Genomic DNA, 23,280 nt, shown 5'->3' on the forward strand with positions numbered 1-23,280 from the left:
AAAAAAAACAAAAAAAAACAAGGCCTGGTGTGGTGCTGCATGCCTTTAATCCCAGCACTTTGGAGGCAGAAGCAGGTGGATCTCTGTGAGTTCAAGGCCATCCTGGTTTATATAGTGAGTTCCAGGTCAGCCTGCCTCTGTCTCCCAACTGCTGGGGATTAAAGGCATGCACCACCATGCCCGGCTGTTGTTCGTTTTATGTAGAGTTTAAATAAATATCTAGTCTTTTGAACCTATCCCTTCTCCTGGAGGTGATTAAGGATTGAATGTCTTTACTGAAGCAGATATGCCCTTTTCTGCCACAGTAACAGTATCTGGGGAATCAGCTGATTCATGCTTCTTTAACTCCTTCATGTGAGCTAGAAATGAAGATAATCACAGTTGACCTGTCGCTTAATTAAACCAAGTCATTCATGAAAAATAATCATGTTCAGTAACAACAAAGAGAACTGGTTGAAAACAAAATGGGAATTATTCCACCTTTAGTGAAGAATTGCACCATTAGTGCTTTGTAAGATCAGGTGATGCTTTTATCTGAGGGGCTGGCCAGGTTGGGGGTTGGGGGTGAAGACTGTTTTCTTGTAATTGACTGAAAATGCTATGTTTAAAGAATGGCTTTAGATGAACTTCCTGCTTCCTTTCAGATGTTGTCATTTGTCTTACAAGCATCTATAAAATCTTATTAACATTTAAACAGCCACTTGAAGGATCAAATTTTGATAAAAAAGCCAGGAGGTATTATGGAGCTCTAAGAGTGAAAAACAATCTCAGTGTAGCCTGCCTTCCCTGCCAGGCCATTGGCTCCTGCGGTAGCCAAGAGAGGGTAGTGAGGGATCTGTGTGCCCTTTAGACACTGCCGATGGCCATCCCCCGAATTCCACTGAGCTAAAAGCCTCTTTGATCTGAGCTCATTGTCAATAGTGTCTTTCTAAGGAACAGGTTTGTAAACTCAGCATCAAGTAGTTCCCCAAATTTACCTAGATAATTGCAGAAATTCTTTGGTTTCTATTATTAGGCAATAGGATAAATCTAAACATTGTGTGTGTGTGAGAGAGAGAGAGAGAGAGAGAGAGAGAGAGAGAGAGAGAGTTATTGGGCTTTTTTCTTAGATTTGTGGGGTGAGGTGGGACTCAGGTTACAGTGTGCATGCGGACCTTAGAGGACAGTGTGCAGCAGTGAGTTCTCTTCCTGTCTGCCTGCTGGGTCCTGGGATTGAACTCAGCTCATCAGGCTTGGTGGCAAGCACCTTACCTGCTTAGTCATCTCACCAGCCCCTCATTGAGCTTTCTTGTGGAGCATGGGTGAGGGGTTACTTAGAGGACCATGCCCCATAATAGCTACATCATCAAAAGTCCCACCCCATGGATGGCAACCTCATATAAGCTACCTCCCAGAGTCCTGTTGCTCTTACAGTGCTAAATCTGACCATTTTTCTGCTTCCTCTTCTAAACACTGGGTAGTTTTAGGAGAAGAGTGTAGTTCTTTGGTGTACCTTGAAGTAACCTCCCAACTCACAGTGGAGTCTCACTTCTCTACCTCGAAAACAGCTGTGCATCAGCAGCCCATCATGGCCAAGCTGTCACTCAAGCCATTTCCTTCTGGGCATGTGTGTTATTTCTAAATGTGAGGAGGGGAAGCCAGAGAGGATGGACCCTTCCAGTGCTGGTATGGCAACTGAATTTCCTGTGACCACCATAATGGGCTGCCTTGCTGGCTGTTGCCGAGCATACAAACCGTTTCTGTCTTTGCTCGTGCATGCTGATGGCAGAACACTGTCATGGACCTCTTGAAGCATCTGTTACAGTACAGCTAAATGTAGACTTTAGTTTAATGCCAACCTAAGAGCTTTGAAAATAAAAGCTTTTAACTTTAGACTCACCTTTCTTGGGAGGGTAAAAAACCTTTTTTTTACTGTTTCTCCAGGACTCTGGATCGATTTGGAAATGTCCTACAATGGGTCCTTTCTGATGACTCTCGAGACCAAAATGAACTTGACCAAACTAGGTAAAGAGCCTCTTGTTGAAGCCCTGAAGGTTGGAGAAATTGGCAAAGAAGGGTAAGGGGCTATATATGAATTTACTAACCATCCCTGGGGGACTGGCATCTCCCTGCAGCTTGTGAGAAGCAGGTTGGCATGGGGGACCCACATGGAAAGCAAGCTCTGTGTTAGCACTCTGGATCACTGAGTGAGTTTCACACCCATTGGGGACCACTGTGACAGCACACAACACCTGTTGGTGTCAGCACTGGCAAGGGTGACACTGTCTCAATTACCCAGAAAGCATCACCGACTCAGACAAGCCAGGCAGATACATCTAAGCATAAATTGCTCCTCACTCAAAGCTGCTTCCACTCCCAGCCACAGACAGCACTGTGTGGAACAGGTTAAGATCCCCTGGGGATTTGCTGCTTTAATCACCAGGTCAGGATTATTTATAATGAGATGGTTGATCTTGTAGCCAAGAGGATGCTCTGCAAGTACTCTGAGAAGTATTTTCCTGAAATAATACAATATTGACTTGCTTAGTAAATTCTTCTCTCTGTAGATAGTACATCTGCTGCCCAGAGTTAAATCTGATTTAGAAATATTTCAGGATCATGAGATAACAGAGCATGATGCCCAGAATGAATAAACTAGAACTCCTACATTCCCAAGCACCTTAAAAGTGACTGCTCTGGCTGTCCATTTAAACCATTGTATTGTTTTGGCCAAGTTTTAAAAAAAAGGGTGCAGCTTCTCACATCTGGTCCCTCTGCATGGGACTAACCACTGTGACAGGGCATTGTCACAAGGGACCACCTCTTGAAAGTCTAAATGCAAGGCACAGGATTTTTGCTTAGCTCCAGGCTGACCTACAACCTTATTCAGACTTGTGGGAACAGCAGACTTGAGGCAGTCGGGTTGTGCCCTCAAGAAAGTTCTTTCATTTAGAGTATCCTAATTTATCTGAGTTACTTAATGAAATGTTCCTATTTTGATAATTGGAGAATTTCACCTGTTGGATGCAATCTAACCTGTATCTGCTATTTTTCTTTCATTTTTCTGCTATTTGATAAAATGTTTTTGGATTCGGCAATCTATGGATTTGTGTTTTCTGGTGAGTGATATTCATCAGCTCTCCATGTAACATTCCATACCCTGTGAGTGCTGAGTCTGAGTTGGTCCCACAAGGAAATCTGTCTCTCCATCATGTCCCCAGGTGTGAAGGCACAGTCTAAGGACCTGAGAGGGCTGAGGTCAGAGTAGGGCAAGGGAGGGAGTCTCCCAGTTAGAAATGTGGTCCTGAAGTCAGACCCAACTTCTTGTCCTGCTCACCACTCCCACCCCAACTTCCACCCACACAGCCCAGCATCATCGGTCTAGCCTCATGATAGCAGAGTTGCCTGAAGCCAGGCATGGTGGCCCACACCTTTAATCCCAGCACTCGGGAGGCAGAGGCAGGCAGATCTCTGTGAGTCCAGCCTGGTCTACATAGTGAGTTCCAGGACAGCTGAGGCTACGGGGAGACCCTGTCTCAAAAAGTCAATAAACAAACAAACAAACAAACAGTAGAACACACTGTCAAATCGTCCTCCACAAAACTCATCACAAATACAAGGAGTATCTATGACATGGTATGTGCTAAACATGGAAAGATGAAAAGAGACTGGATTGGACTTACTTTTTCCATGTAACTTTTTTTTGTCTTTCTGAAGCAGGGTCTCCCTGTAGCCCCAGCTGTCCTGGAACTCACCATGTAGACCAGCTGGCCTTGAACTCTCAGAGATCCGACTGCCTCTGCCTCCCACGTGCTGGGACTACAGGCGTGACCCACCACGCCTGGCACCATGTAACTTTAAAAAAAAATTGTTACTTTTATGTGTATAAGTGTATTGCCTGCATATATGTAAGTGCACCCATGATAGGCAATGCCCATGAAGGTCAGAAGAAGGATCAGATCCCCTGGAACTGGAGTTAGGACAGTTGTTAGCCACCATGTGGGTGCTGGGAATTGAACCTGGGTCCTCTGCAAGAGCACTCAGTGCTTTCCTGTTGAGCCATCTCTCCAGCCCCTCTATGTAAGTTTTGTGTTTAGAAGATAGAGAGCAGTGCAGGTGTTTGCAATGGTAGATAATGTAATAAGGAGCCTGTGCTGACTGCTTATCAGGTAGCTTGCCAGACACATTGTTGATCTCCCCTGATTTTTTTCAATATTTTATTTATTATTATTTTATGTGTATGCATGTATTGCCTGTGTGTAGGTAAGTGCACCTGTGTCATGCAATTCCCATGGAGGACAGGAGAGGCTGTTGGATCCCCTGGAACTGGAGCTATGGACAGTTGTCATCTGCCATGTGGGTGCTGGGATTTGAACCCAAGTCTTCTGCAAGAACAATCAGTGTTCTTAACCACTGGACACATTGTTGAGATCCCCTGATTTTTTTTAAGCAAGTTTAAGAGGCTCTCTGATCCTCTGGGACTGTAGTTACAGACAGTTGTTAGCTGCCATGTGGGTGCTGGGATTCAAACCCGGTCTTCTGCAAGAACCACCACTGTTCTTAACTGCTGAGCCCTCTCTCCAGCCCTCAGCACTATTTTAAAACAGTGGGCCCTACTAAATGGGAGTGGGACAGAGAAAAAGTCTCAAAGCCCTGCCTCTGGGAAGCCCTGAGAAACAGACCCTTGGGTCTTTTTCTTCATAAAAGACCCCTTAAAGGGGTCTTTCTTTTAGAAACATTTTCACATGCATCATTTGGTTCATAGTTTCTAATGACATTGAGAGCCTCTGAAAGCCCATGTGTGGGTTGTTAAGAATCTAGTTCTGGGGCTGGAGAGATGGCTCAGCAGTAAGAACAGTGGTTGTTCTTGCAGAAGACCCGGATTCCAATCCCAGCACCCACATGGCAGCTAACAACCGTCCAGAGGATCCGACAGCCTCTTCTGACCTGCATGGGCATTGCACAACAAGGGTGCACTTACCTACATGTGGGCAATACAGGCATACACATAAAATAAAAATAATAAAAGAATCTAGTTCCAGGGATGGGCGTGGTGGCACATGCCTCTAATTCCAGCAGTCTGGAGGCAGAGGCAGGCAGATCTCTGTGAGTTCAAGGCTAGCCTGGTCTACATAGTGAGTTCTCGGCCAGCTGGGGCTACAGGGAGACCCTGTCTGAAAAGTACCAAAAAATAAAACTTGAAAAAAAAAAAAAAGAATCCAGTTCCAGAAACTTCCCAAATCTGTTTGCTCAGTTCCTTGGTCATGAACATATGGAACCACCCTGAGGCTAAGGAAGAGAGACAGAAGTCAGCTGTTACCAACCTCTGATTATCCTCCTTAATATCCAGTGCCTCAGGGGCAGAGTATGTAAAGTTGGTCCCAGCAGCCTTTCTCCAGGCCTTTCCTTTAGTCCCTTGTTCAGGCCTCACTCCACACAGGAGGGTTTGCTCCTACTAGCCAGCTTTGGCAGGGCCTCTGCTGCTCTAGTGGGAAGTTTGTTCATCATCATACCTTGAGGGCAAGATGGAGAAATTGAAATCTAGATTGCTTTATTCTAGTCAGGTCCTGTCCCTTTGAAATGCATGTCTACTGTGTATTTATAGGTGGTTATCTTTCAGGCTTTTACTTTAGCACCTAATCTCCTTGTCACAGCCTGTAGTTAAATCACTTAGGGGCAGTAAGGTACTTGGAAGTGGAATTCAAGGGCTGGGGGAGTAGCTCATTGGTAGTTCTCTTGCCTGGCATGTGAAATTCCAGGTTCAGTCTTAGCACTGTGGGGGCAAAAGGGGGAACAGGAATCAGGGAGTGAGTATTTCACAGTCTAAATTTTTTTTTTTTTTTTGTCTTTTTGAAACAGGGTCTCCCTGTAGCCCCAGCTGCCCTGGAACTCACTAATGTAGACCAGGCTGGCCTCAAACTCACAGAGATAAGCCTGCCTCTGCCTCCCGAGTGCTGGGTGGGATTAAAGGCATGCACCACCACGCCTGGCTCAACAGTCTAAATTTTAAGAAAGAATCTGAAGATGACCCAGATAAGTCAGAAAGGGAAGTACCCAACATGCCAGGAGCTTCAAGTGCATAGAGGCATGGGAACGGGCATTTCTGTGATGTGCCTGACCTGTTCTTGCTCTTCTACTGCAGCTGGGCCCAGTGTAAGCCTCCATATGGTGGCCCCTCCTCCACCCATTGTACTATCTCCCCACCCCCAGACCCCTGATGTTCCAGGAGCCAAGTATACTGTGACTCAGTCTGGTTCCTGGGTATATGCACGTGTGTGCACAGCAGATGTATGGGAATGGTTTCTCATAAATACGAGAATATTAATGTGTTCTTATGAGTGTGATCCCCTTATAGGGCTGTTGAATCTAGTTATTCGCTCTTAAAGCATATCTTACAACAGCTTTTTAGAATTGCCTTTGGAGTCTGTGACATTCTTTTAACTAGCTCAAGTGACAGGAAATCACTCTGCTTTGTAGATGGTTTGAAAAACTGCTAGAGGTTGCCAGAAGTGGCAGTGATATTAGATCAAGAAATAAAATGTTTGAGCCAGACTTGGTGGTTCATGCCTCTGATCCCAACACTTGAGCATCTGAGACATGAAACTTATCCTAAGTTTGAAGCTAGCCTGGGCTATATAGTGAGTTCCAGGCTAACACAGGCTACACAATGAGACTGTCTCAAAAAGAAAAAAAAAAAAAAATTGGTCCAAGACAGAATGAATAATCAAATAATTCATTTTTTCTTATGTCTGACTCCAAGCACAGTTCTAAAAAGATATTTGGGTGGCGCTCTGAGAGGGAAGAATGCTCCTGGAATTCTGAGGTGTGTTTAAAGCTGCTAGGCTCCTCACATCCCAGCACGTCTTTTATGAGGATGTAAAGCATGTCTTTCTCTAAAGTCCTTACTAACATCATAAGGTAGAGAGCATAAAATGCATGTTTAGTTTATAAAAACGGACTAGGAACCAGACATTTAGCCACAGATTTAATTAGTCCAGGGTACCACACAATACAGCTCCCAGTGCTGGCAGGAAAGGTGCCACTTGGTCAAAATCAGAATCCACATCATACGATATGCTTTAACTGATGCTGCATTCTCTAAATTATTCACTTAAAGCCACAGAACTGAACCCTCTGTTCCTGCAGAGGATTAGTTCAAGAAACTGAGAGCTCAATGCAGGCCCAGCCTTCCTCATCTTCTGCCCTAGAGATGTAGGTGCCAGATGATGTGTACTGATGGGGAAAAGAGGCTGTGACTCAACAGATCTCACTGTGATCCCAGATGCTACAGGCAGCCCTTTATGCTCTGTGGCTGAGGACTGGGCCCTGGCAGCTAGCATCCATACCTGGCAGCCCAAGGACTAAGAACCAGGAGCACAGCTGTTTTGCTGATGGAGAAGTAGGACAGTTGTGTAATTGTTGGCAGTTTACATCTCTGACTCTCCTCTTCCCAAGATCCAGTTCAAGCTTTCTTGGGAAGTGCATTTTGCTATGTACCTTTGAAACCAAGAGCTCTGTGAGGGTGGCTGACCCACAGACCCTCTGAAACAGCTCTGTGACCAGCAAGGGTATAGAGGCACTTCCTGGACTAGCTAGGCCTGTTATGGGAAAGTGGGAACAAGAGTTGGTCAAGTACTGTTAGCGAAGAGAAACTTCTGTTCTGCTGAGAGGCATTCCCTCTAACATAAAAAGTTCAGCCTGCTGGTGGGGTGCTGGCTCTGTTTCAGAGCCAGGGTGAGCAGGATCCGAGTGTCCTGCCAGGGAGGATGCTGGTGGGATCCTCTTACAGCCAGCTCCTATTTCAGGGGCAGAGGCTCAGTCCTGCCCTCCCATGCATGCGGCTGTGTGCTCTACCCTTGACCCCTGTTAATCAGGAGACAACTACCCCAGTGAACTTCTGGTGGCCCAAGCTGGTTATCAGGAAAACCAGGACTACAATCAGAGACATCAGAGCTAAGGTCACTGCCTTTCCCTGTTTGCCCTTGTCAACAGTATAAGGTGTGTTTCATGATCAGCCTTAGTTAAGTCCCTGAGACTTAAGAGATGGGGCCCAGCAAGTAATCTAGTAAGCAAAGCCAGTCTAGGGAAGGAGCCACCATTGGCGGGGCTGAAGTTCTACCTAGTGCACCTCAGCGGGGAACTTGATCCCACTCTGCTGGTGATCCAGCAAGTCCTACCCCTCTGGAACTCTGAAGAGTTTAATGAGGAACAGTACTCTATAGAGGCTGTTAAATTTAGTGAGAAACCTGGACTTTAAATCTGTGCTATTCCAAGAAAGGCCCTGAGTTTTCACATCAGTTGCTTGAGTCCCTTGAGACTGGGCACCTTGTGATTTCCATCTTTTTCTGTGACCCTCAAGGGATAGGGCAGGTGTGGGGTAACATACCTGATTTTACTAGGAAGGAGTCCAGTCAAAACTAGTTTTGAGAGGTAACTAAGTCAGGAAGCATCGCAGGCAGGGGACTTACCTATCTACCTCATCATTTCACCAGCATCAACTGCCGTCACACCTCTGCAACCTTCCTTCTTCCCATTCCCTCTCCCACTTGGCTCCTGCTAGACTGACAACATCACTGCATTTTATGTGACTCCATCACACTCCACCACTTGTCCTGTGGTGCATGCTCAAAAGCAAACTGTTCTGGGCCCAAATCCTCTGCAGTCCTGTCAGGGGACTTGACACTGGAGTCTCCTGAGTAAGCAAGCCAGTTCAAGAACTCTTGACTGGGCTTTTTCTTTCTTAGTGAGTTGGAGACATTGACAAGATATGGTAGGGGTTCCATCTAAACCTGTGTGGTAGAGTGTGTGTGTGTGTATGTATGTGTGTGTGTGTGTACACGCGCATGCACTGGTGTGTGCTTTGCAAGTCACTGCCAATGGTGACTTTGCCACTGTTCAGTTGCAGGCCCAGGGCATATTGTCTGGCTGACAGTGATGAGGAATCCTCCAGTGCCGGTTCCTCTGATGAAGATGATGCACCAGACCCCAGTACTGGAGACAAACAGCAGCTCCCTGGGGCTGAGGGGTGAGTGGATCAGGGCTTCTGGAGGCTCCAGGCATCTAGGCAGTAAGCTGGGAGTGGCCTGTTTTCTATATTGACATCCATAGTGGAAAAGGCTCCATAGCCTTGTTTCTTAGGAGGTTCCCAAGCTTTGTTCTGCCCTGTGAGTAAAAGAAGTTGAAGCTGGGTGTGGTGGCATATGTCTTTAATCCCAGCATTTGGGAGGCAGAGGGATCTCTGAGTTCGAGGCCAGCCTGGTCTACATAGTGAGTTCCAGGTCAGCTGGGGCTACAGGGAGACCCTGTCTAAAAAAAAAACCAAAAGGTTGAAGGGCACCCTGGGTCTTCAGAGGGTGCAAATTGCACACTGCCTCCTCCCCCTGGTGGCCAGAAGAAATAAGAGCTCCATTATACACCATAGTGGGATCTACTTGTACTGCTGGCTTCTACAAAGCTCGACTACTCAGGTTTTCTTTGATGAATTTTGAAAACATGGATGACTTAGCTGTATATTTGGGTCATGGACCTCACTGGGGCCTCTCTTTGCCTGTTACTTGGACAGTGTAGTGATCAGTGCATAAGAAGCCATTCTGTAAGGGTCTTTAAATGATTTAAAAGGAGCTAAAGAAGCTAAGATTACAAAGAAGCCAGGTGATTCAGAAACTTTATATCAGCCTACTCTGAAAGCGTACAGAAGGTGAGAACTCAGGTACTGGCACAGTTGGTGCTAAAATTTGTGTGCACTGCTTAAAATTGTAGCTGCTTGACCTTCCAGAATGATTGTTTAGGACTGGAGGTCCTAAACACACACACACACACACTCATTCATTCTCTCTCTCTCTCATGCCTATATATAAACTTTTTTTTTTTTTTTTTTGAGACAAGGTCTTAAGATGTAGCTCTAACTAGCCTGGAACTCACTATGTAGACGAGGCTGGCCTGTAACACACAGAGATCTGCCTGCCTCTGCCTCCTGAGTGCTGGTATTAAAGGCATGTGCCATCCAGCAATATCCACTATTATTGATTCTGTGAAGCTGCAGAGACTTTAAAGGAGCAGATAGCCTCTCTCCTTATGGCAGTCAATGGTAGACAGGACCTGATGCAAAAGCTGCTTTTCTTGATTTGCTAGCATTATCTGCTTGGTGGTAGCATTTTTCTTTAAGAAATTCTAAACCAGAAAAAGAAGAAGAGCAAGTTCTAAGCCCTTTGAAAAGTACCTGACCCTCAGAGTTGTTACGACACCACCTGAAGATAGTCTGTCAGTCACTATTTTGTTATGGTGTGTTTTACTGTTTGGTATTCAGAAATTGTGACGTTTCTCCAGTAGGATAGGTGCTTGTACTGAGCCTGTAGTATAAGGGTGGAGATCCCTTCTCTGTGTGATAACTTTATCCAGCTGTCCATTGTGTAGTCAGGGGGCTCTGAACCTTACACCTTCTCTAAAGTGACAGTTCTCAACAAGGGTGATTTGGCCCTCACAGAGAGACAGACATGTTTGATTATCATGACTTGGGAGAGTGCTCTTACCATCTAATCCACAGAGGCTAAGAAGACTGCCAGATAGCCTAAATACACATAGGACAGCCCTCCTTGACACAGAACCCAGTCCACAGTGTGAACAGCATTGGTGTGGAGAGGCTGCTGTAGAGTAAATGCAGAGCCATGACATTTATGTTTATGAAAAGATGTTTCGGGCAAGCAAGGTGACCTGACAACCTGAGTCCCCACTCAACATGGTGGGGAAAAAAAAGCCATGTTCTCTAACCTTCACGGGTGCTGTGGCACACACACACGGACACGCACACACAAATGTTATGTTTAAAGAGCTGTGTATAATAATGCACCTTTACATTCCTTATTTGAAGGTATGTTGGAGGTCATCGAACAAGTAAGATTATGAGATTTGTTGATAAAATTACCAAATCAAAATATTTCCAAAAAGCAACAGAGACAGAATTCATTAAAAAGAAGATTGAAGAAGTCTCCAATACTCCCCTGCTGCTAACTGTCGAAGTACAAGAATGTCGAGGGACCTTGGCAGTCAACATTCCACCACCCCCGACTGACCGGATATGGTGGGTAGAAGCCCTAAGTGAGTCTCCTTACTGTATGACCATAAAAGTCTTGGTCCACTTGGCCTTGGGACAGGAAAACTGCTACTGTTTTTGTGGGACTTACATGTTAGTTGTTGATCTAATTGTACTTTCTTCCATGAATGACTTGTGCACATTTTTAAAAATATTTTATTTTTAAATATTTTATTATTTTATTTTATGTGTGTGTGTATTGCCTGCAAGTAGGTAAGTGCACCCGTGTTGTGCAATGTCCGCGGAGGACAAAAGAGGCTGTTGGATCCCCTGGAACTGGAGTTATGGACAGTTTTTAGCTGCCATGTGGGTGCTGGGATTCGAACCTGGGTCTTCTGGAAGAACAGTGATCTTAACCACTGAGCCATCTCTCCAGCCCCTATTTATTATTTTTATGTGTATGCATGTATTGCCTGCATGTAGGTAAGTGCACCCGTGTCATGCAGTGCCCACAGAGGTCAGAATAGGGTGTTGGATCCCCTAGAACTGGAGTTACAGACAGTTGCTAGCTGCCATGTGGGTGCTGGGATCTGAACCCGGGTCTTCTGCAAGAACATTCAGTGTTCTTAACTGCTGAGCCATCTCTCCAGCCCCGACTTGTGCACATTTATGAACCAGTTTTCATATATTAGGAAAGGTTACAGTGAATATGAGGTTTATGGGAGGAACTATTTCTGTTCTTGATCTTCTTATCTCTAAAGCTGACTCCTCCATCAGTAATAACAGCTGCCTTTATCTCTGCCTGGCCTAGTTGTAACCACACCATGGGGTTAGTTCTCTTAGCCTCTTTTTCTATCTTTCTCTCTCAAGATTTATTTTTCCTTATGTGAGTGTGTGCTGTGTGTGCAGGTGATTGAGGAGGCCAAAAGAGAATATCTGATCCACTGAAGTTAGAGTTATAGGTAATTGTCAGCACCCAACATGGGTGCTGGGAACTGAACCCAGCAGGTCCCTTGGAAGAGCAGCAAATACTCTAAACTGCTGAACTATCTCTCCAGCCCATAGCTTCCTTTCTTGACAGATAGGGATCATATGTGCAACCAAGGTCCAGGAAGAGACCCCCTGAGTTAGACTGTGGTATCAGGAAGCTAAAGCATGTACCCCTGGGGTTTGTGGTAGGAGGTCTCTCTCAGGAAGTGGTTCTCTGTTCCAGCTGGATGGAAGTTGCTGGATGGAAGTTACATGCTGAAGTTACAGCCATGCCTGGCCAACCCGCCAGGATTCCAGCAGTTGCTGGGGGGAGTTATAGTGATTAAACCACAATTAGAATTTCTAAAATAAATTATTAATGGGTCCAGCATGTCTATGAATCTCAGTCTAAAATTGGCATTCCAGGGACTGGAGAGATGGCTCAGTGGTTAAGAGCACTGAGTGCTCTTGCAGAGGACCCAGGTTTGGTTCCTAGCACCCACATGGCAGCTAACAACCATCTGTAACTCTGGTTCCAGGGAATCCAACACCCTCTTCTGATGTCCAAGGGCACTGTACGACATTGGTGTACTTACACATGCAGGCTATACACTCAAACACATAAAAATATGAAAATCGACATCCTAAGTCCTATTAAAGTCATATGTGTATATGATGAGGTTATGAGAGCCCTCATTCTTTTGTAAACGGCACTCATGATGAAAACATAGCTCTGTAATCCATCATAGCATGACATCAATGTACTATACACATCCTTGGTACGTAGGAGGCTTTGTAGGAATACTTGGGTTTTTTTCGATTGACTGACCATTGGCTGATGATGCTAGTGTTTCCAAGTAAAAGACAGAAAAATAAGAGGCTAACAAGATGGCTCAGCAGGTAGAGTCTGCCACCAAGCCTGACAACCTAGACCTACATGGTGGAAGTACAGAACCGACTCCCACAAGTTGTCCTCTGACTTCCACATTCCTGTATCCTGGTATTCACATACCTACACACACACACATACAAAATAAATGTTAAAAAATTTTAAAGAGCCCACAGTCTTACACTCCAGAAATAGCTAAATACCTCACTGTAGACTGCCAAACCTTAAAAAGTTATTTTAAATTAATGAATCAATGCATTTCTTCCTAACTTCCCAGTTTTAGGTATAACAGTTAGAAATGCCCCCACCTAGTGAGAGACACAGAAAAGACCTCTAGGATAGTGCTGCCAGCATCTGCTCGAGCGCTGAGTGCTAGATGCTGTGGAACCACCAAGGAAGCGGCATAGTGAGAGCATAAACATGTATTGGCAGGGCTGGAGATAACTCATGGTGGAGAGCCTGCTTAGCATGTGAAGGCCCTGGGTTCGATCCACCACAGAGACAAACAAAAAATATAATAGAAACTTGGCATTTTTACTGTGTTGCTAATAACACTGACCATGGCAATGAGATTTTTAGGTAATCTGATAATGTCTTACCCAGAATTCTTTTCTTCCTCTATTTTGAGACAGGATCTTGTTATATAACTTCAGGCTGGCCTCAAACTAGGACCCTCTTGCCTCAGCCTCCTGGGTGCTGGGATTACAAGTGTGCACTACCACACACTGTCTGGACACTTTGCCAACAGTTCAGAGTACCAGTCTGTCCTAGTGGGAAGTCAAAAAAGGCTTAGGGTCACAGGGTATGGTGGCACCTGTAATTTTAGCATTCAGGAGGCTGGGAGGCAGAGACAAGAGGATTGAGAATCCTAGGCCAGCCTGATTTACACAGCAAAAACAAATGAAAAGACCTGATGTGGGAGGAACATTCTCTGCATATGTTTAAGAAGTGTTCTCTTTTGGAGGTGACATTCAGGAGACCGTCTTTCAAGTTCTGGCTTACATATATTTTGGTTTCTGGAATGTACATATCTTATTTCTATAAAAAAATAAAAAAGAGAAAAGAAAGAAAAGAAAAGAAAGAGGTCATTAGGAAAATCAGAACTCAAAAGGCAATGCCCAATCTTGGCCTTTCCTTTGATACTTCCTGGCTTTCCTCCTTTGTCAGCACTGGTCTCAGTCCATCACAGCCCTGACAGTGTCCAGTGAACACAGGAATTCACAGCTCACTCTTGCTCTGCTGAGTTAGATTTGGGGGGCATTTTCAGAATTAGAGAGCATTTTAGTGATAAAACCCCATGTCAATGAGAATTTGCCACCAGCGTCTGCCTACTTCCTTTCTTTCCTTCTTTATGTGATTCTTGGCTTCTTCAAATAGGTATGGTTTCCGGAAGCCACCATATGTGGAGCTGAAAGCTCGGCCAAAACTTGGAGAGAGGGAAGTGACTTTAGTTCACGTGACAGACTGGATAGAGAAGAAACTGGAGCAGGAGTTTCAGGTAAAGTTTTCTTATCTCACCAGGTGTGGTGGTGCACGCCTTTAATGCCAGCACCCGGGAGACAGAGGCAGGTGGATCTCTGTGAGTTCAAGGCCAGCCTGGTCTACATAGTGAGTTCCAGGGCAGCTGGGGCTACAGGGAGACCCTGTCTCAAAAAGACAAAAAAAGAAAAAGTTTTCTTCTCTCATTTCTCATTGGTGGACAAAGGGCCCGAACTTCCATCTGGGTCTGGATCCTCTTTTGAGATTTTGATAAAAGCCAAGAAGAAAACACATTATGTTCAAACATGGGCATAAAGTTTTCGGTGTGGTTTCAAAAGCCCTGAAACTTTTCCACAGAATATTACAAAGTAGTTTTTAGACTCAGAGAAATCCAATAGAGGTGTTGAGAGGGCAAAGTGATGGAGCTCTGAACGAAGAAGCCTGCTAAGACACTCTGGGCTTTGGTTTTCTCCACATGAAGCCAGGAATTGGCCAGCTAGGGGCATCCAGCCTGTGGTCAGGGAAGTTGCTCCCTGCCTGTTTGTTAGATTCACGTTACTGTTTGTTCAGTTCAATAACCATTCATGGAAACTCATGTGCCAGGGGCCAGCTATTCTACGAGTCCAAAATGAATCAGCCCCCTCCCCCCCCAAGTATCTTCTAGTATAGCCAAGGCTTCTGTAAGCCAGAGCTCATCCTCTAAGCCTGTTTACTGCATTCACCCACCAAAGGTAAGTACCATAACCAAAGCCCCTGGGATGTGCTGGTTTTTTCTATCATATCGTGATCAGATTTTTGTTTTGTTGTGGTACTGGAGATCAAACCCAGGGCCTTTTGCATATACAGAGCAAGCACTGTACCACTGAACTACACTCCCAGCTGCTTGGTCAGATATTTGAAGCACAGCTGTGTTTCAAGGTTTTATGGATTAGCAAACAATTTATTTACTTTGTTATGAACTTTCTCCTTGAAGAATATCTATATTCTTTTTCATTGGTAAATTTTAAGTTTTGGGGGGTGTGTTCATGTGTGCACAGGTGCATGTATGTGCCTGTGGAGGCCAAAGGTCAGCCTTATATCATTCCTCAGGCACTGTCCACCTTGTTTTTTGAGGCAAGGTCTCTCACTGGCTTGGAACAAACCAAGTAGGCTGGCTGGCCAGTGAGCCTCAGAGATCTGCCTGTCTCTGTAACCCCAGCACTGGGATTACAAGTACCCTCATGCCCAGCTTTTTCCACTTAGGTTCTAGGGCTCCAACTTAGGTCCTCCTTGCTTCCAAGGGCCTTACCAACTGAGGTATCTCTGCAGGCCCCATTTTTAAGTTTTTGTGAGTGGGATTCAGTTCTCTTTTTACCATATAGATTTTCGGGATTGAACTCAGGTCATCGGGGTTAGCAGCAGGAACCTACCTACTGAACCATCCTAATGGCTCTTAAGTTTTTGGTTTTTTGTTGTTTTTTTTTTAATGTGTATGAGTTTATCGTCTGCATGTATGTGAGTGCACCCATGTTGTACAATGCCACGGAGGTCAGAAGAGGGCTTTGGATTCCCCTGGAACTGGAGTTAAGGACGGTTCATAGCCACCATGTGGGTGCTGGGAATCGAACCTGGGTCTTCTGCAATAATGCTCTTAACTGCTGACCCATCTCTCCAGCCCCTAAGTTTTTGTTTCTAAAAACTGCTACAGCCAGGCATGATGGCACATGCCTTTAATCCCAGCACTCAGGAGGCAGAGGCAGATCAATCTCTGCGAGTTCAAGGCCAGCTGGGGCTACAGGGAGACCCTGTCTCAAAAAGACCAAGAAAGAAAAGAATTAGTTTGGAATGTACAGAAAAAGATTTCATGTGTGTGGGGGGGGGCAGTTTGATAAAGCATTCTTCTACACAGCTGTTCTTTAATATCTCCCTACAGAAAGTTTTTGTCATGCCAAATATGGATGATGTTTATATCCCTATAATGCACTCAGCCATGGACCCTCGCTCCACTTCCTGTCTCCTGAAAGATGCACCTGTGGAGGCCTCTGACCAGCTGTGATGGGTGAAGATGGGATATTCCCAGTCTGAGACCTAGTTCAAGGTATGGGATTTGCAACTGCCATTTGTGCTGTGGTCCTGGCCTTTACTGGTGCCACAGCCACTGTCTCTTAAAGGACTGCTTCTGCCCTCTGCCTGCCAGTGCCCATTCCACTGTGAGGTGTCATTCCCTGCAACCAGTGACAAGTGTCTGGATTACCTGCTGTGAAGCTTTGACTGGCAAAGACTAGAAGAATCATCATGGTGGAACCAGGTTACAGTTGACTCACACCATGGCTTTTTAAAAGTCTACCAGTTCTTGTGGCAGCAAACGAGCACATTCAGCAAAGCTGTACAACTGGATGGCTCCCCTAGCCTCTCGACTCCTCCAAAGCTTTTCCTCAGGCAGCTGGTGCACAATGGAACATTTTTCCACTGTACGCATGATTGCAGCCCTCCACACTCCAAGAATGTCACTGTGGTAACCTGTGTGGAGAGTAGTTTTGTGAGCCATTTTATCAGTGGTAAAGATAGGCATAGCAACTTTTTTTCACATTAAATTGTGCGTTTTGGAAGCAAGTAGCCATAGTATACACACACACTTTCAGCTGGGGTGGGGACAGTAGGTTTTATGTGAACATCAGACAAAACCATGAGATCAAACTATCCCAAGCGTTTCACCAATGAGGTATAATCACCTTGCTTCTAACCAACCCCAGTTGTTTTCCTGAGACATGAGCATATGTGACATTGTCCCATACTGCACACAATGCTTGATTGCTCCTCCCTAGTACAGACGGGCTGGAGCCAGAAAGCCAGGGCCAAAGCCTTCTCATCTGGCTTTTTCTCTGTCCTCCGGGAAGCTTCGTGTCAGAATGGGAGTGCTTTGTTAATTGGTCTGAGAGTTTTGTGGGCAGTTTCTTTCTCTGATGGCCAAAATGGAGAACTCCTCTTTCAGTTCTAGCTGACATCAGACACTACACCTGGTATGAACTCATGACCTTTCTTTAATGTTGCCAACTTAATTTTGTGCATTTGTGTCAGAATATTTAGTTTACAATTTTGGGGACTATATGATTTGCTAATACCAATCTTTATTGTTTAAAGCTGCATTCAATGTCAAAATTACTTTAGGTAACTTTTGATTAACATCTGTGGACAAAGCAAACAGTGGTTTTAACAGCACCTTGCCTGAAGATGGCTTTGAAAAAATTAATATATTAAAAAATTATATTTGAATCCTTGATATCTTAATTACACCATTAAAACATGACTTAAATTATTTGACCATTCCTGTCAGCATACTGTTCTAATTTCTCATTGTGTAGGCCAGTTTGCCTGTCAGTCTGCATGTCTTGTTCGGTGGTCTTTGTTTCTGTGCAATAAAGGCAAAAGACAGATGCACTACAGTCTAAAGAGATGAATGTACCTGTTGCACTTAATTAGTATGTGGGGACTAACAATCACTTGCATCGTTTCACAAAATAAATCTCATGTCAAAACACTAGATAAGCATCTAAGTCATTTCTACCAAAGCCTGCTTGGAGGACAATGCAGGGTAACGGACCCTCACCAGGCTGCATTAGCTTTGGAGTTGTGTTTTGACAGAATTTCCCTGTACCCCCAGCAGGTCTTGAACTTGCTTGGTAGACCAGGCTGGCCTTGATCTTAGAGATCTATCTGCCTCAGTCTCTAGTCGGGATTGCTAAAGGCATGTGCTACCACTGTTAGCTACCTAAGTTTGATGTAATGCACACACCACCCCCAAAGTAGCCTAACATCAGATCCACCTTGAGGGGAAGGTTACAGTATTTTCTGGAAAAACTGGTCTGAGACCTGATCCCCTAAAACTTCTATTGCCTTCCTTTTGGTCTTGATTCAGCTATCCCATGGCCACCCATAATCTAACATGATTCCAGGAGGCCTCACCATTGGAGGCAGGCACCCTTTTCTTCCTCAGTTCACATTAGAACCAAACCGAACGTGGCATCAGGGACAGTTGTGCTCACCCTTAAGTATACAGTAACTCAAATATTCAGTTCAGGCCCTGTCATATGCCTCACTTGCGCACTTTGAACACTGATGCAATCACATCAAGCTCAAATGTAAGGCCTCATCCACTGACATGAGGGTTTTAGGTGTCAATGCTGTGTCCTGAGGCCCCCTGTCGGCTCAGACTGCGATTTGCATCACCCTCATAACCACCCCTTATTGTTAACTATTTAAAGGGAATTGGGACTTTAATTTGCCCCAAAACTTCAGGACTATGCTTGTCATGTTTTTCTATAAGTGTTGAGAACATTAAAATTTCCTGTAGTATTTTGTAACATTTGCCCCCCTCCCCCGTACTGGGGATCTGACCTCAGGCACATATGCTAAGCAAGTACTGAGTTACCTCCTAGCAGCTTTACTTCCTTAAGGCGTCACTAAATTGCTGGGGGTTGGCCTTCAGCCTTCCCGGGTAACTGCAGACTTGCGCCACCCCGCGGTCTGTGTGCCCGCAAGTTTTACTAACATGTCGGCACTACACTCGCGAGCCATAGATTAGGTGTTTGGGACCATGTAGCTCCAGTGCTAACCCGTCTCCCTTCCCTACCACTCCATTTCAGCTCCGCATTAGGGTGAAAACAAAAGGTCGGTGAGCATACTGTGCAAAGCATTATGCAGTCATTGGCCCCCAGGCCGCTCGAGTCTCGGGTGCCCTGCGTGGAAATTGCCTGCTCTGGACCCGCCCGCGCCCCTGTAGCTGGCGGTTAAAAGGGCCACCCGCGATGAGCAGGTGGCCCCAGTTATGCGCGAGCAACGTGCTATGGCGCTGCAGCTTAACCCCCGGCGCCACGAGGAGGCACGGCGGGGGCTCAAAGGCAGCGCGTGGCCGGACACGCACACACGGACACGAGCGCTGGAGTCAAACCGCTTTAATAAAGGCTTGGGGGAGAGTGGGGAAGGGAGGGGCGGGCGAGGTCCACGCGATCCGAAGTCCTGGGCACGGCAGATCTGCAAGACAAGCGGACGGTGAGGGGGGTACGCCAGCCGGGCCCGCAGCCTCCCCGCGGCTCCCGGTCGGCTCAGACTCCGATTGCATCATCCGCATCAGCAGTCTAACGCGTGCAAACAGTGGAAAGTCATCACCGCCGGCCGCCCACCCACGCACGCACAGCCCAGCTTTCGGCCCACGTAGAAGCCTCACATTACCTCCCGACCGCCTCGTGGCTGAAAGACAGAAAAGCGCCTGTGGCCTTGGCTTAAAGAAAATTCACCGGAAGTTACTAGGCGGGACTTTAGCATTATTGGTCAATAGGAAGCCAGATTTTTGGGTCACGTGGCGTAGCGAGGTCTGTTAAGTGGAGCTCTCTGAGTCCTCCAGGGTATACAGTGGACTCGGTCTAACCATAGAGACAGGCGCCTGGGAGAAATTCTGTTTGCCGGTGGCAGGCCTAGCAGTTCTTCCCGAACTTTACTCCTTTCCGTAGGGGGTTTGTGTGTCCCTTTCAGTACACAAAAGAAAACTTAGCGGGGTTGGAGAGATGGCTCAGCGGTTAGGATCACTGGTTGTTCTTTCAGAAGACTCTGGGTTCGAATCCCAGCACCCACTTGGCAGCTAAGAACTGTCTAACTCCAGTCCCAAGGGATCGGACAGCTTCCTCTGACCTCTGCGGGCATTGCACGACAGGGGTGTACTTACCTACATGCAGGCAATACACGCATACACATAAAGTCAAAATAATAAAATTTAAAAAAAAAAGAAAACTTAGCAAACCGGGCAAGACCTTATGTGTGTGAGATAGTATGCCCCAGTCGTCAGGCTAGCAGCTGAAGGTGTGAAAATGAGCAGAAAAAGAAAGAGAGAGCCGTAGAAGGAGCAGGGTTCATGTGAATAAATCCTGATTTTACATTACCTTTTTTTTTTTTTTTTTTTTTGTCTTTTGAGACAGCATGAATTAATGTCAGACGCCTGGCACAGTTCTAAGTGATGAACATTCGTCTTAAAGGACTAGTGTGGTGCAGGAAACTGAGTTCAGTACCATAATGAATCGTTCAGTAGATGTATGAATATCCTATGGAAGCCTACAGGAAAGAAGTATCTTCGGAAAGACCAAACTGCATCCGTAGTTCTTCGTTTATGAGCGAAAGCGCTACCCTACCCACTTGGTAGGCGGATGAACGAGAATATGGTCCAGGCTGGCTTTACTGGCGAGGAATCCATAAAGGACAGTCACAATCTGCTAATCTTTACTGTCTTCCAATGTTTTCCTTTGGAATTCTTTTCCTTTTATCCTTTTAATAAGGAAATTTCATTGCTTTTCGTAATAACATTTCAGCCTGAGCCTGTTGGGCTCTTGTTTTCATTAGTTTCTACCTGATCTTTAAACTTAAGAACCTCCTCTTTGGGGCTGGGATGTGACAGGTAGAGTGCTTACCTAGCGTGTCTGAGGCCCTAGGTTCTATCACTAGCACGAAAAAAAAAAAAAAAGTTCCTCTTAGATTGCAAATTGTAGTCTTTTCTGTGGGTATGTGTGTATTGCCTGTATGTGTGTAAATTGTGCAATGCTCGTGGAGGTAAGAAGAGGGTGTTGGATTCCCGTAGAACTGGAGTTACACACCACTGTTAGCTGCTATGTGGGTGCTGGGAACTGAACCCAGGTCCCCTGCAAGAGCAGCCAGTGTTTTTAACCACTGAGCCATCTCTCTAGCCAGGCAAACTGTAATTGTTTTGATAAGTATTTAGAACCTACCAAATGATTATTTAGTTTTATTGCTGCTTAAACTTATTTCAACATTAGTTATATTGTGGTACAATATCTACATTGGAAAAGGTATTTAAATTTTTTCTTTCTTTTTTTCTTGAAACAGGGTCTCCCTGTAGCCCCAGCTGGCCTGGAACTCACTATGTAGATCAGGCTGGCCTCAAACTCACAGAGATCCGCCTATCTCTGCCTCCCTAGTGCTGGGACTAAAGGCATGCACCACCATGCCCGGCTATATTGAAATTTTATTTTCACTTAAAAGATTTTTTTTAACCATTTCTTCTATTTATTTTTTTATTTTATGTGTTTGAGTTATGCATGTATGTTAAGTGCACCTGTGTGGTACAAAGCTCTCAGAGGTCAGGAAAGGGTGTTGAATTCCCTTGAAACTGGAGTTACTAATGATTGTTAGCCTCCATGTGGGTGTTAGGAACCAAACCCAAATCCTCTACAAGAGCAGCCAGTGCTCCCCTGCTGAACTATCTCTCCAGCCCTCCAAAAGATCTTTTTTTGAGTCTCCCTGTAGCCACAGCTGGCCTGGAACTCACTATGGAGATAAGGCTTGCCTCAATCTTACAGAGATCCCGTGCCTCTGCCACCCAAGGGGGGAGGAGATTAAGTACTAAAGGTATGCACCACCACGCCCAGCCTAGATCAATTTCTAAATAAAGATTTTATTTTATGTGTATGAGTGGTTTGCCTGCATATTATATAAGTGCACCATATGCAGGCAGTACCCATGGAAACCAGAAGAGGGCGCTGAATCCCCTGAAACTGAAGTTAAAGGCATTAGCTTCCTTGTGGAACCCAACCTGGGTCTTCTGGAAGTGTAGAAAGTGCTCTTAACCAGTGAGCCATCTGAGCTCCACAATTTTTATAAATCTTAAAACAGATTCTTAAAATGAAAATATTTTTACATCCAGTACAACTCTGATATAATTCAGTTTTACCAATGTTGTAATTACATTGCAGAATCAAAATTATTTTTTGTGGTAGTGTCTCATGTAACTCATGCTGGCTTCAAACTCCTTGTGTAGCTGAAGCTGGCCTTGGACTCTAGATCCTCTTGCCTCTTATCTCAAGTACTGGGATTACAGGTGTGTGTCATCAGGCCCAGCACAAAAATCTTTATTTTGTACATTGTGTGCTTGATTGAAAGTGTATGTGTACTGTCATTGTCTAACACCAAAAGCTGGCAGGGATGCAGTGCAAGCAGGAGCTCTGTTCCCACATGCTTAGGAATGCAAAATAGAATAGCCACTTTGAAAAAGAAGTTGGAGAGTCTCTCTCTCTTTCATCCTCCCTCCCTCCCTCCCTCCCTCTCTCTCTCTCCCTCTCTCCTCTTTTTCCCCCTTCCTCTTTCCTCTCTCCCTCTTTTCTTTTTTTTTTTGTCTTTTTGAGACAGGGTCTCCCTGTAGCCCCAGCTGTCCTGGAACTCACTATGTAGACCAGACTGGCCTTGAACTCACAGAGATCCGCCTGCCTCTGCCTCCCGAGTGCTGGGATTAAAGGCATGCACCACCATGTCCAGCTCCTCTTTTCTTTCTTACTCCCTCTCTCCCTCTCCTCTCTCTCTCTCCTCTCTTTCTTCCTCTCCCTCTCCCTCTCTCCCATCTCTCCCTCTCCCCCTCCCTCTCTCCTTTCCTTTCCCTCCTCTCCCTGTCTCCTCTCTTTCTCTCTGTTTTTCTCTCTGACTGCTGCTTGGTGTAAGGCACAGTGTCTTGGGAGAGGAACAGCCCTCTCCAGTTCTTTCTGGCCTAGTTTACAGGGTGGAGTGTGGGGGCAGGGCCTTGCCCTAGGACTGCAGAAGCCTGGGCTGTCTGGCAGGCCATTCTGCCAGGTCAGGACTGAGGCTTGGGCTGGCCACCAGCTGATTGACTACTCTCTCATAGTTCCGGGAGCCAGGCCACTGGTGACCATGCTGCAGGAGGCCTGGGGAGACTGCCAAGTGCTCAGGGGACTCCAACACTGGCCATGAATGGGAGCCTGGACTTCCCAAAAAAGAAGCTGGCCCACCAGTGACCCTAGTCAGCTTTGGAGAGACCCCAGTGGTGGGACATGGCATCCACAGGGTGCTGGGAACCTTTGCAGGGGGGCGATGCTTGATAAGAAGCCCAGACAGTGCTGATAGTAGTCATGGTAGCCAAGAGGGAGCTGCAGGAGGGGATGGCTGC

The 23,280-nt window shown here is 45.7% G+C and overlaps 2 protein-coding genes and 2 non-coding genes across 7 annotated transcripts in view; 1 reads left to right on the forward strand and 3 right to left on the reverse strand.

The window, feature by feature from the left end:
* The window catches only part of Tex2 (testis expressed 2), a 127,100-nt gene extending 109,454 nt beyond the window's left edge, over positions 1-17,646 (forward strand). For 2 of the 4 annotated variants that reach the window (XM_017801518.2, XM_029570132.1), the window contains exons 8-13: positions 1,924-2,056; positions 6,740-6,802; positions 8,879-9,004; positions 10,847-11,056; positions 14,244-14,364; positions 16,258-17,646. In XM_017801518.2, coding sequence (XP_017657007.1) covers positions 1,924-2,056; positions 6,740-6,802; positions 8,879-9,004; positions 10,847-11,056; positions 14,244-14,364; positions 16,258-16,380 — 776 coding nt within the window. In that variant the 3' untranslated portion in view covers positions 16,381-17,646. The remainder of the gene's footprint in view (positions 1-1,923; positions 2,057-6,739; positions 6,803-8,878; positions 9,005-10,846; positions 11,057-14,243; positions 14,365-16,257) is intronic. The other 2 variants (XM_008846570.2, XM_008846571.2) reach the window with 2 other exon arrangements.
* A 773-nt stretch (positions 17,647-18,419) lies between these two features.
* Positions 18,420-19,741, reverse strand: LOC103744742. Its single transcript, XM_029570143.1, has 2 exons — positions 19,554-19,741; positions 18,420-19,355 (listed from the first exon to the last, which is right to left on the reverse strand). The coding sequence occupies exons 1-2, from the start codon at positions 19,644-19,646 to the stop codon at positions 19,026-19,028; spliced, it is 423 nt and encodes a 140-aa protein (XP_029426003.1). The 5' UTR covers positions 19,647-19,741; the 3' UTR covers positions 18,420-19,025.
* On the reverse strand, positions 19,097-19,229 carry LOC115072613. The gene has a single exon (XR_003851653.1). It is a non-coding gene; the product is annotated as a small nucleolar RNA SNORA76 (small nucleolar RNA).
* On the reverse strand, positions 19,425-19,493 carry LOC115072612. The gene has a single exon (XR_003851652.1). It is a non-coding gene; the product is annotated as a small nucleolar RNA SNORD104 (small nucleolar RNA).
* Positions 19,742-23,280: the final 3,539 nt, after the last annotated feature.

The sequence above is a fragment of the Nannospalax galili genome, unplaced genomic scaffold (assembly GCF_000622305.1).
Source record: "Nannospalax galili isolate Female #2095 unplaced genomic scaffold, S.galili_v1.0 scaffold1023, whole genome shotgun sequence".
Lineage (NCBI taxonomy): Eukaryota > Metazoa > Chordata > Mammalia > Rodentia > Spalacidae > Nannospalax > Nannospalax galili.